Raw genomic sequence first — 13,503 nt, 5'->3', positions numbered from 1 at the left:
AGATGGCAGCGCAAGGCTAGACGCACAGTCACAGGGAGCACCGACCTTCATAAGTTAGTGTGCAAAAAAAAATAGGAGGCTGTACAACCAATGCTATTCTGACCACGTGAGCGCCCCGTCACCGAGCTCTCCTCACACGTGAGTTTCTCGCCGGAAACAACATGATTGCACTTCCGCACCCAACCCGCTCACCAGATTTGGCGCCTGCGAACTTCACCCTCTTCCCAAAGATGAAGATCCAGCTCAAGGGTTTCCGTTTTGACAGTTTCGGAGAGATCCGACGCAGAAGAAGGTGCTTGGAAAAGAAGAAGACTTCCACTACACATTCCGGAAGAGGCAGGAACGCTGGGAGTGCTGTATTGCTGTGCAAGGGGACTATTTTGAAGGTGATAGTGGGAAGATTAATAAAGTACTTTCTTGTAGATCGAAACTTTTTGATACCACCTCGTATATGGACACATGACCATCACAACCATAGGTGCTTTTTGAACAGTGCATTCCACAAGCCCCTTTTTACTCTTATAGCCTGTGTTCTTCACAGAAGGCTTTCCGTTAGATTTTTGAGCATGATTTGGGATTTAATGTATATTCAAAAGAAGAAAAAAAAAGCATTAGTAAGATTGGGTACTGATGTTGTGCGAAGATACCTGGGGCGCAGAAAGTATTATTATATTATATTAATCCCATAGGTGTGCAGTGGGGTTTTTACAGATTTAGGGTTCTCTTACATATACAAGAACAAACCTGGTCATGTTGTTAAGTGATGGCATTTTCTCTCCCCAGTCAATCATAGCATTATTCACCATTTGGGAGCATTTGTGAAATCATGTATGTGGAAGGGGGGGTAGATTGCACTTTGCTACCAATGTCTACACAATTTATTCATTCGACTGGTTTAATGAGACTTGGAGAAAGCAAGTGTTGGTGGCTTTCAGAAAATACAGGACAGTCGGCTGAGGGTGGCAAGTGTGTGAACAAAATTGGAGAGAAATATAAGGAGGGGAAAAAACCCTGCTTTAGTGTCACAATTGAGTGAATGGCTGAATGAATGCGAAGATGCTGAATGAATGGCGATCCAGGAGGCAAAGCCTGCCATCTTTAACATTCTCCAGCTATGAATCACAGTTTCAGAAATACTTCCTGCTGACTTCGGGCATTAGCATTCCCTGGCTCTATATCAGGCAAAAGGGCCTCCCACACACACACACACACACACACACACACTTCAGAGGACACCCTCCTTTCTAGACGTGATGCACACTGCAGACACACCCCCACACAATAGGACTTTTTTTTTTTTTTTTTTTTTAAATCTATTCATTGACGAGATTACTGGAAAAAGAAATAGACTATTAGAAAAAGCTCAAATCTTTACTTGCAATAATAAAGTGCAAAAAAAAAAAAAAAGTGCAGCAGATTTAATAAAATGTCTAACTTTTTTTTTTTTTCAGGCAGCAGCTTCCAAACCGAATGCAAGGAAAGCTTAAATCTACTGTTTTTAATTAATTTTGTTTTACTCCAATTATAACTTCTCCAGCTCATATACATGATGGATCTATTGAAGTCATGACATTCAAGTTAAATGGAATCCTGTGGTAAACGAAAACATGCTCGTGCTGACATTTAAAGAAGCTAAAAAAAAAAAACATTCATTTTTAAATAAATCATTTTGTAAAATCCTTATGTTCACTTTCAAGCTACATCCATCATCCTCTGTACTCTTGCTCTGGTTTCATAGCACACAGTTCTACATTCAAACTTCAGGAGACGAAGCCCTAAGGGGTGCAGTGAATCTATGGTCTATCCTGCTTTGAAGGTGAAATGCTTAAAAAAAAAAAAAAAAAAAAAAAAAAAAAAAAAAAACTTAAAAAACTTAAATTAAATAAAGTTTAATAAATATGACTGATAAACTTTTAGAAACATTATTACACATGCAAATAATGTGCAAAACAATTGCACAAATTAGCAATGTGGATTCGGAAATTATTTTAGAGGCGTTCAAACACAGACTCCCTTCTATACCCCTGTTTGTTTGTTTTTATCCATACACACAAAAACCATTTGTACTTTTCAGTAAAGCTGATATTGCAAGTGCGATAGAGGCTACGTCTACACCAGTGGTTTTTAACCTTGTTGGCGGTATTGACCCCCACCAGTTTCATATGCGCATCCACCGAACCCTTCCAATGATGGCCAAGCGGGGCGTCATCACGAATCATATGAGTCGGGTGTGTGTCTTGACCTCCGCCGAACCCCTGAGACTGACGATCGAACCCAGGTTAAGAATCACTGGTCTACACTAATCTGGATAAATTTAAAAACACAGTTTTCCTCTAAAACCAATCTGTGTCCTCGCTTTCGTTTTCAATTGTTGACCAAAAAATTTGCTCATCCACACTGAAACGTCTGGAAAACGCTTACGTCCCTGTACTGCGTACACTAAAGGGGAGGGGGCGCCTCATTCCTCGTCATTTCCGCCTGCCGTTTGTTTACTTTGGAACTTCGCAGCAATATATAAAAACAGTTCACTGTTTTCAAAAGCCTCCGTTTTCACGGTTCACACCGCAGAGGCGTTTTTCAGTTTTATCCACTTAAGAGAGCGTTTTCAAAAAAGCCCTATTCGGTCGAAAAACGGAGCGAAACGAAGACGGATATGTACAGTATATATACACGAATGATTGTATATAAGAATTATTGTACGTTAACAAGTTAAAGTGGTGCGTTCGGGTCACTACCATGAAAAAGCGTGCAAGGGAACCGCTGTGCAGTCTTGATCTCAACGGTTTAAAACGTCTCGCAGTTGCTATAAGAGCCAAATTGTTAACAAGAGCCAAACATTGCTCGGCAAGATGCAAGCGAATGAGTCACAGTCTCTTCTATTTTAAGCTCGGCTCAGAAAACACACGAGTGTTCAATTTGTTTACCCTACCAGTGTGGATTTAAACATGGCTCCAAATGCAAACTTAGTACTCTGTTTCCGGACACAAACTAGCCCACACCGATGGCAGTTATTACACTGCCAATGTGGCACAAACAACCAAGTTGGTCATTAAAAAGTGTCACGGAGGGAAAAAAAAAAACTAAAACAAAAAAATGGATGTAATTCTGTGCACCCTACAGCAGGGACCAGCTAAGCCAGATATGCCAATTAGGGAGAGCAGAAAGCATAGAGGAATCCAACCATTACCAAGCAGCAAAGAGCCTGTTGCAAGCAAAGGAGGAACTGAGCAGCATTTTGATTAGGAATGATTTCATTTACATCAACAGCATTTGCCAGACCCCCAAATCCAAAGCGACTTTCAGAGGCTTCTTTCACAAAACAATGCTGGAGCCTTGCATTAATTAAACATCCTGTTTGTGGGGATTTATGATTTGCAATTAACAGCGACTGAGATCGCGCTTCCGGGGGCTGTTTGGTTCTCACTGTTTGTGACGCATTATTTATTATATATTATAACGCATTAAAATTCGTTCAAGTCTATTTTTACCCTGATGTTGATAAAGAGGGAAAGAAAGGTTAAAAGGAAAAAAGGGGGGAAAAAGGAGAAAGAGGGAGAGCATGTAAAATTCCTCTCAGCACCAAGTAGAAAGATTTGATGCTGAAGATTAAGATGGATTTGTCAAGGCTTCTTATGGCGAAGCTGCAAAATGCAGCTGCAGCACTTTATTTAGCTTCGGGGTCCACAAACTGATCATGCCTGCGCGTCACGTCCGGCTTCTAAACGTTGTGAAAAATGGGCTGCCGGATAAATCAAAACCTCGGTCATATCGATTCCGCCTGATACGTGAGCAGACGGACAACACCTCGGTCTCACACAAACACTAGGACACCTCTGACACGGGTTCCCGAGCGGTGCGACTGTCCGAGCATCGTATAATACAGTCAGAATTTCCCAGCATTGTCCAGGCTGTAATTGGTTCTGCTACTTAGCAAAGGAAATCCAAATGTTCTGGTCTCGGATGGTGGCTGCCGCGATACCAGTCTAAGAGTGACAACATTGTAGCAAATCGTGTCAATTTTGTCATTAGTTCCATTTCGTAGGAGTCATTCTGCAAAAATGGACAAATGAATATAGAACAGGGGAGACCTTATATGTTCCCCTCACCCCATACATGCACATACAGGCTTTTCATGCGCCTTCTGCACCTCCGGTAGCCATCGTTGTTGACTGATAAACACGTCCCGTTCACGTAAACACATGACCCGCTCTGTGTAGTCAGGTAATTGCTTAAAAAGCGGTATCCGGCAGGAAATACTCTGTGATTGATAAAAAAAAAAATTAACAGAGGGTCATGATCCGCACGTATATATATATATATATATATATATATATATATATATATATATATATATATATTTATTTATTTATTTTATATTTCTTTACAGTCCTCGTTGATATCGAATGTCTTTGGTATATTATGGTGCATTTATGATATTTAGCAGACACCCTTATCCAGTGACTTACAACTGAGCAGTTAAGGGTTAAGGGCCTTGTTTAAGGGCCCAGCAGTGGTAAGTTGGTGGTGCTGGAATTTGAACTTGTTACCATCTGATCCAGAGGCCAATGCCTCACCCGTTCACATAATGAATGGCTTAAGGTTCTGGGTTACTAGTCAGAAGGTTGAGGGTTTAGGAGACAAGATGCAGCATTTGAGCAAGACCCTTAACACTCTCTCCAGGGGTACTGCATCATGGCTGATCCTGCACTCTTACCCCATGACAATGCCCCTGTGCACAAAGGCGGCTCCATGAAGATATGAATAGCATAGATTTGGAGTGAAAGATCTCCTGCTATAAAGCTCCAAACTCAACCCTATTGGAAGCATTTGGGATGAATTGGAACACTGACTGCACCCCACCTTAGCGCCTACTCACCCCACCTACATCAGTGCCTCCCTTGACTAACACCCTTGTGTCTGAATGAGTACAAATCTCAACAAGCACACTCCAAAATCTAGAGGAACATCTTCCCAGAAGAGTGGAGGAAATTCTAAATGCAAATCGGGACTAAATTTGGAACGTGATGCTCAAAAACCACATACTTATGACCAGGTGTCCGCAAACTTTTGCCAATATATTGTACTCCAGACTGTCATCCGCAACACATTGTACAATGCTTCATTACTAGACAGATGCAAACACTTTGCAGAATCGGGAATGCGTAGACACGTGTCTTCACGAACTGAGATCAAAATAAAAAACGTCAAATTGTACAACATGTCAAAATGTAAACCAGACCGGAATGATATCTTTCCACGGACCGGATACCACGACTCTGTCAAAACACTGCTGTATACAAAAACAACATTTTGAACGACAGTGAAAATAATTGTGGAATTCTTGCAAAGGGGAAATAGTCCTGATAAACAACTCAGTGTCTCATCTTCTAAATTTAGACCCCCATTCATGTTTTGAGAGAAAGGGCATTCTTGGCTTTATTTTCCGGCTTTTCTTTGGCAATGCACAGGAGGTGCTTTGCTCCAAATCGGACGACGAGTTATAAAGGCTTATAGGCTAGATAATAGGCTAAATGTAATCACATATTGATCATAAAGCTCCAGACACCACGATTTTCGACAGACGTTTGAATTCCGATTCCCAGAACTATTGTCGGTCCCTGTGAGATGCTTGCATGCGAGGTGACGCTCCCATGTTGAAAGAAATCAAATCTTTCAACCAGGCAAGGGCTCATGGGGCTCATCATGCTCAGATGACAGAAGGGTCTGACCAATAGAAACAGATTTCACATAGCAAGAAAGAAAAATACAAGAGCTTTTACTTGCTCAGTGGGTTTGCTAAAGAATTTATCATCACTTATCATCTGCCCCGGTAGTATATCCATTATCTATTATCTCAAATTTGCATATATTCTATATAGACAAAAGTTTGTGGACACCAGATAATAAGCTTCATATGTGCTTTTTGGAGATCACAATCTACATTTAGCGTCAAACAGAGACTCAATGTAGACTGTAATCTTCAAAAAGCACATATGAAGCTTATTGTCAGGTGTCCACAAACTTACTGAACAGTAACTACTAACTGTAGTCTGTGTTCCTATTCTTCCCAAAGGTGTTCACTGGGGCTGAGGTCAGCGCTCTATTGCAGAGCCACTCAAGATCTTCCACTTCAAATCATATCTTAAAGGAACTAGCTTTGTGCACAGGGGAATTATTATGCTTAAACAGGTTTCCTAGTTCGAGTAAAAGGAAAACCTAATTTTACCGCATTCAGAAAACGCCCTATACAATTGTGTGCCTTCGACTTTGTGGTAATAGTTTGGGCAAGAACTGGAATACGTCTGATTTCTTTTTGACTTTTCTGCTATATTTGTTACCACAAAGCTGGAGGCACACAATTGTACAGGATGTCTTTGGACTTGAACTTGGGAACCCAAACCTTTTCCAGCACGACAGTGCTCCTATGCACAAAAACAGCTCCATGAAGAGATGCTTATAATGGTTTGGAGTGGTCTTGGATCTTGAGTGGTCTGCTATAGAGCTCAGACCTCATCCCTACTGAACACTTTTGGGATGAATTGGAACGCCGACTGCACCCCAGGCCTCCTCACCTCACCTACATCAGTACCTGTCTTTACTAACATCCTTGTGGCTGATGAGCACAAACCTTCACAAGCACACTCCAAACGCTAGTGAAACGTCTTCCCAGAAGAGTGGATCATAAGAGCAAACTGACACTAAATGTGGAATGCGATGCTTCAAAAGCACATACCGTACTTATGACCAGGTGTCCACAAACCTTATGGATGGGGGTAAACACTTTTCATCAGTGCCTTAAGAAAAAATGTTGGATATGGTACTGTACATTCTATGGGGGTTCTACAAGATATCCAGGATTCGAAACAATCTTCAAACGGAATTTTAGAACGGCTAAACTATGCAAGGGTTTCTTAAAATCCCCTTCTTATTGGCTACAACGCAAAAACCTGGTTCTAAAAACGTTCTCTTTACATTAAAGCAAATAGTTTGCCAAAAAGGTGGGTTCGTTAACTGGTATGATTACGTGAATGAAAACAGTAACTGCACCATTTCACTGTCGAACTGGAAAAAGTGCTCCACGCGAGCTCGAGGTGACAGGCTCTGACTAAATTAGGATGAAATTGGGGAAAGAAATCCCTCCCATAACTAGACGTATTAACGCAAGAATAAAACTCTTAGTAGATAAACGTGCAGAAACACACATTCTGGTGCAGAAAAGAAAACGCGAAGTGGGTCTGGGTGTACTGTATGCACGTTCATTGGCAGTTCTGATGCTGAGAGAAGATATGCTCATATCTAAAGTGTGCTGACTGCAAATTAAGCAGCGTGCCTCGTCTTCGGCTGCGCTGTTCGCCTACAGATCAGACTGAAAGGACAGAGGACTTGTTAGCTCAGTCTGATTTACTGTATGACAGGAAAAGGACTGTAGCCCGGGAAAGGTTGTGAGATGAATGAAAAACGTGGCTGTGTTATTCAGGGAAGCCAGTGGGAGAGGTGTGCGGAAGCATAGGAGATGGGTTTTCAAGACGTAGCACGCTCGGCGTTGAAATACACGCACGTATACACATGCGACAGAAGCTTGGAAACGTAGGTGAGATGGATGTCAGAAGTACGGACAGAGCACTGATGTGAAAGAGAGGAAGAGGGAGAAGGAAGAATGCGAAAAAAAAAAAGAACGCGCAAAATCCGAGACAAATGTACGCACATATGAAGAGCAGCATTTCCTGCCAGTGTAACCATAACAACCAGAATCGCAAAAAAAAAGTAGCTAAGGTTCGATCGTCGTTTTTGGGTTTTAGACAAGTCATGAATGACTTCAGTTCAAATGAGGGGTGGGGGGGATAGGGGTACAGTCATATTAAAAAATATTACTTGGATCACCTTTGCTGCATTGGAACATGTTAAAATGTAATGTAAAACTAATTATTATTGAAATATTAATGGAAATCAATCCATCGTTAATGATTCAATCTTTTTTTTTTACAGAAACGTTTATATACTGAATGTAATGGCAAAGATTCAGATTATATACAAGCATTCGAAATGTGAAAGTGAACACATTTAATGATTTTAATACAAACTATTCTTTCATTCTTCTTCTTTTTAACTCCTTAAAGGAAATATTCCAAATGAACTTCAGCCCCATGATCCAGTTTCTCTTTTCATGGATTATTAGCTTGCATGTAAACACGGCTACTGCGGATGAATCTCCCCCTGGTTACCATAGAAATGCAATTCTTTTCTCTATCCGCGTCCGACCCATTTGATATCTCTCTTTCCCGCCGTATCACGTCTCAATCTCTTTTTCCTCTATGTCGTTGCTTTATAGCCGTATATTGCAGTAAGAGGAGGGGGGCGTGCTGTCAGTCAAACGCAGCTGACCGGAGATCTCTTCCCAGCATCTAAAACAAACAGGGATGGCGAACTTGGCATACTGTGCAGTTATTTTGAGGGCCGTGAAAAAACAATTGCGAGCAGGACCGCGAGCGCATCCGTGGCTCCGTACGTGTGTGTGCGCGCAGAGGTGTGCAAGCGTGCAGACCGAGCACCAATGCAGCACACATGGCCATTAAAAACAGGAATCAGAGTCAGACGGCAGCACAGTAAGAAGGAGCAATCTGCAAAGAGGAGTTCACACACACACACACACACACACACACACACACACACACACACACAGCACGCTCACAAACAGAGGGAGATGGGGAATCCCAGTGTATTGTTTTCACTGAAATAACAAGGAGCCACAAGCACATGATAAAAGCGTTGAGTATTCTCCATTACACACACCCACATACACACTTCTCATTCCCATTCACTCACACAGAAAGAGAGAGAGAGAGAGAGAGAGAAAAACCACTGGTGCCACATCTGCATGGCTACAGCATAACTCCTATACACCACTAATGTTGCCTGGTGACAGTAACCGTGGCGATCGTGCCATCTTGTCCACCACCTGTGACTGTAATAATCAAATCATTCCCTATAAAACAACAGCGTGTCCATGTGTATGCATGCGCGTGTGTATGTACTCACTCGGATTTGGCCAGTGCAGTTAGGGCCCGGCTGAAGAACCAGCCTAGAAAGGGCAGGTCTTGTCCCTGAAAGCCCGGGCGCGGGGGCTCTCGCTGGGCAGCGTGCGCACGCCGAGGGGCCCTCTCCGGCTCCTCGAAATTGGACGTATCATCTTCAGTACGGAGCGAGGGAACGAAGGGAGGGACAACTGGAAGAGAGAATGAGTATAGAAAAAGACGGTGAGGAGAGCGAGCAAGAGAGAGAGAAGGCAAGAGTGTGTGTGTGTGTGTGTGTGTGTGTGTGTGTGTGTGTGTGTGTGTGTGTGTGTATATATATATATATATATATATATATATATATATATATATATATATATATATATATATATGTGTGTGTGTGTGTGTGTGAGAGAGAGACAGGCAGCAAGCAAGAGATGAAAACAGAGGGGAGAAAGAAGGAGAGAAAGAGGGAGGGAGGGAGAGAGGGAAGGAGGGAGGAGAGGGTCTCAGTGATAAGGTTCTAGTGCAGTAACACTCTCACTCTCTCTCTCTCTCTCTCTCTCTCTCTCACACTCATTCTCCCCTCCTCTCACTCTCTCACAGACACACACACATTTTCTCTCTCCCTCACTGCAGCAGCTTCAGCTCATCAGCCTGAGTCACAGCCTAAGCTCTGGATCTGCACAACACACACCACACAGGAACACAAGCATATCCCTATGTGAAACATGTTCCTAAGGCATACATACAGACAAACACATAAGACACCAAACATACATAGACAGTATTCACATCCTCGTAGCTTAATACTATCTGAAACCACTGTAGCATTTTATATACATATAAATAAAAAAAAAAAAAAAAAACATATTTCCAAATGTACTTTACTTGTACAACCTCAGCAAACAATAACTAACCGTGCAATCACCACCGGGTTGTGAGTTGACTATAGTGTACCATCATAATAAATGGAGTCACAGTGGCAAAGCCAGGTTACTGTGGAAACTGCAACAATCCCACAGGATGTTAGCGCAACTCTGATTAATTACGAGCCAAAACCGAAAACGACGCCTTCATCCTGAAAACGTAAAAAAAAAAAACTGATTTTTCTGGTTGTAAACATCCTATAAATCATTTTTTTTAATTTTAGACAGAAGGTTGAAAAACAGTCTCCGGTTGCCGTTTCTTCAAATATCAGTTCACCAAATGATACATAACCCATCCCTTACCTTCACACACATCATAAGGCCAAAGGATTTGAAGAAAACTGACCATTACAACAATATGTGGTTCTTCCCTACACTGTTGCCACAAAGATGAAAGCACACAGTTATATAGAATGCTTTGAATGCTGTAGAATATCAGTGTCCTTCCCTGAAACCAAGATCGGACATGTTCCAGCATGACGATAACCCAGTACGCAAAGCAAGCTCCGGGATTGAAAAGTGGAAGAACTCGGAACTGAACACTGACTGAACCCTACACCATCTTAAAAAACATCACCTCCCTGAATAATCCCCAGAGAAGATTGGGGCTACGATTAACTTAGAACAATAACAGACAAAACAATTAAACTGATAAAGCAGTGCTAAAGTAAAGCACCACACATGACAAACACCTTGGGATTTACATTTTTTGTTTTTAATAGCCTTAAAAACTAAATCTTATAAACAAATTTTAAACAAATCTTTACATTCGCGGGATCTGCGGGATGACCGGTATCGCGCTATATTGGTTTGATCGCCCACTCCTGCCCGCAGCAAAGGTAAAACCGCCCGCTCCCTTGAGATTTGAGATGGGTCCCGCGGGATCGAAATCCCAATGCATCCCTCTACCCCATAGCCACAAATCTATTAAAAAGCCTTCCAAGACTGTTATAGCAGCAAAGGGGGACTAAATCTAAGCTCTAGTCAGTGTGGTTTTGATGTAAAAACACTACTATAACCACTATCTTTTCCTCATGCAAAGCAGGGGATCACATGTCCGCTCACATGGCGATCGTCAACCGATACTCAATTAGACCTTCTATTTTAACAGGTCATGCTGTAATAGGGAATACATTCATTAATTAATAGTGGGGTTGTGAGTTGTGGCTCAAATCAAAGCAAAGTTACCAAGCTGATTATTATGTAACCAGCACATCCTGATATAATTGATTTCCTTCATATCACAGTAATTTCCCCGAGCAAATATTGCGCATAATACATTTATAGTCACATATAATCTGGTTAGAATTTCAGAGAAAAAAAAATACCATCCTCACCCTCATGACACTAAATACAAACTTCCAAATTGGTCAAATAAAATGTTACCTTTTTAGAACCTAGACACTGTGTTATATGTTTCGCCTCCATGCTGGTTTTGTACAGTGGTCATTTTGAAATTAATCAACGCCTTCCGACCGAATCGCATTACAGAATTCAAAAGCTATGTAATGACATTCGTTAATACATGACCTCAGATCGGTTCTTATTGGTTATAAACACGAGTCACTGTACTGTAGTGAAATTTAATTGATTTCTCTATGCATCAATGCTGCAGCTGGTGCTCTTCCTATATAAAAAAAAAACAGTTTCCTAAGTAATATTAGGTAAAACTAACCTAATATACAGCATTACTTATGGCTCAGAATTAAAAGAAACAGAAACCTTTAGTTTGGACGGTTTCCCAGACAGTGATTAAGCTGAGCTTTAGATTAAAAGTCCCTTTGTATGGTTTGTTCTGTGAAGGCAGCTGTTCTCCATTATTCCTGTGAGGAGGACATTAATGGACAGTTTTTTTTTTTTTTTTAATCTTCACGATCTTTCACATGACTAATCAATGCAATGTCACCCTGGTGCATCGGCGAGGAAATACTCATGAATGTGTACTATAGTAGGAGTGGGAGATGAGACTAAAATATCTTATCAAGATTCATGATGACATTTCAACGAGACAACCAGAAAAAGACTTCCTGAAAATGACTCAAAAGAGGAATATTACTTTTATTTTATGTCCTACATTTAAAATTGTATTTAAGCACACAATTAGTCAGAATAAATGTAACATTAAATTAGTCATAGAAAATACTAATGGATTTTTCGAAAAAAGTGTATTAGGACATTAAAAAGATTTATAGCCCTATATAACTCTTCAATTAGATGTCCGCTTATCATGCGTTACAAATTGACGTCCATTTTTATTTTTTTGTTGCACTATATTTTTTGCCATTGTTTTTAAATCAGGGGTGTTACATTTATTTTCCACAAAGGGCCGGCGTGGGTGCAGGTTTTCATTCCAAACAATCATGGGCCACACCTGATAGTCATTGAAAATGAAAAGATTGGATGTATTAACAAAAGTTCAATTTGTAGGTCCACAAAAAATAATAATAATTACATGCTTTTCTGGATCCATTGCAGGTTTCGGGGGCAGCTTTAGGACAGATTTATATGAGCTTTTTCTAATATCTCTTTTGGTTCCCATAACCTCCACTATTCTGGAAAGATGTTCAAGAGTTTGGAGTGTGAAGATTTGTGCCGATTCAGGCACCAGAGTGTCAGAAAGGTCAGATACTTCAGGTAATTCATCCCGAAGGTGTTCGGTAGGGCTGAGGTGAAAGCTCTATCGCAGGCCACCTCAACCCATGTAAACCATATCTTCATAAAGTTCATTTTGTGCACAAGAGCATTGCCATTCTTGAAAAAGTTTGGGTCTCCTAGTTCGAGTGAAAGGAAAGTTTATTGCTTGTGCATCCAAAGACGTCCTATACAATCATGTGCCTCGACATTGTGGTACCAGTTTGGGGAAGAACCGCATATGGCTGGAAAACTTTCTGAGAAGGTTCTATTGCGAGAATCCTGAGCAGATGCATCACTGCCTGGAAAATGTAATCCCACACATCCAAGGACACCCTATGCAAACGCATGCCTCAATAAAATGCACCTCCAGGTTTCGAAACTTATATTCAGGTTGTTATGTAAATGTTAACAGACTCAATGAGCATCATGAAAAAAATCTATTTAGAGAATTTGGCTGGCTAATGGTAGGTGCAATTAGAGTTTCATTTGAGTCATGCAGAGTGTACTCTTTTTTTCTCAGCAAACTAATCCAGACATCTCTGGTAAATGCTGATATTCCCAACATTTTGTGTCCCTCTGCCTTTACAAAATCACAATGAGAAACGTCGAGCTACGTACATGTAACACGTTAGCAACAGCAACTTTGATTGGAACAGAAATTAACATTTTGATGAAACCCTGGCAAATTTAACAAAGCTGAAAATTTGCTCAAACTTGCGAAGGCATAAATGTGTGCCAACACACATGAGCATGTGTACACACACATAGACAAAGTATGTATAGAGACCAATAGTTTGTCCATTAGACACAGATATTATACATACTACATTAAGACTATTTAGACCACCATAATGAGCATCACGGCTTGTATAAAACTTTACTTTAAAGCATATAAAGAAATGTCTGTTTCTCAACAAACCGACAAATAA

General features: G+C 40.9%; 1 protein-coding gene across 6 annotated transcripts in view; it reads right to left on the bottom strand.

The window, feature by feature from the left end:
- Positions 1-13,503, bottom strand: part of cita (citron rho-interacting serine/threonine kinase a) — a 94,820-nt gene that overhangs the window by 67,782 nt on the left and 13,535 nt on the right. For all 6 annotated transcript variants that reach the window (XM_046838943.1, XM_046838947.1, XM_046838946.1 and 3 more), the window contains exon 10: positions 9,037-9,223. In XM_046838943.1, coding sequence (XP_046694899.1) covers positions 9,037-9,223 — 187 coding nt within the window. The remainder of the gene's footprint in view (positions 1-9,036; positions 9,224-13,503) is intronic.

This window comes from Silurus meridionalis, chromosome 25 (assembly GCF_014805685.1).
Source record: "Silurus meridionalis isolate SWU-2019-XX chromosome 25, ASM1480568v1, whole genome shotgun sequence".
Taxonomy (NCBI): Eukaryota; Metazoa; Chordata; class Actinopteri; order Siluriformes; family Siluridae; genus Silurus; species Silurus meridionalis.
The sequence above is the reverse complement of the archived record's forward strand: the minus strand, read 5'-3'. Positions and strand labels throughout refer to the sequence as shown.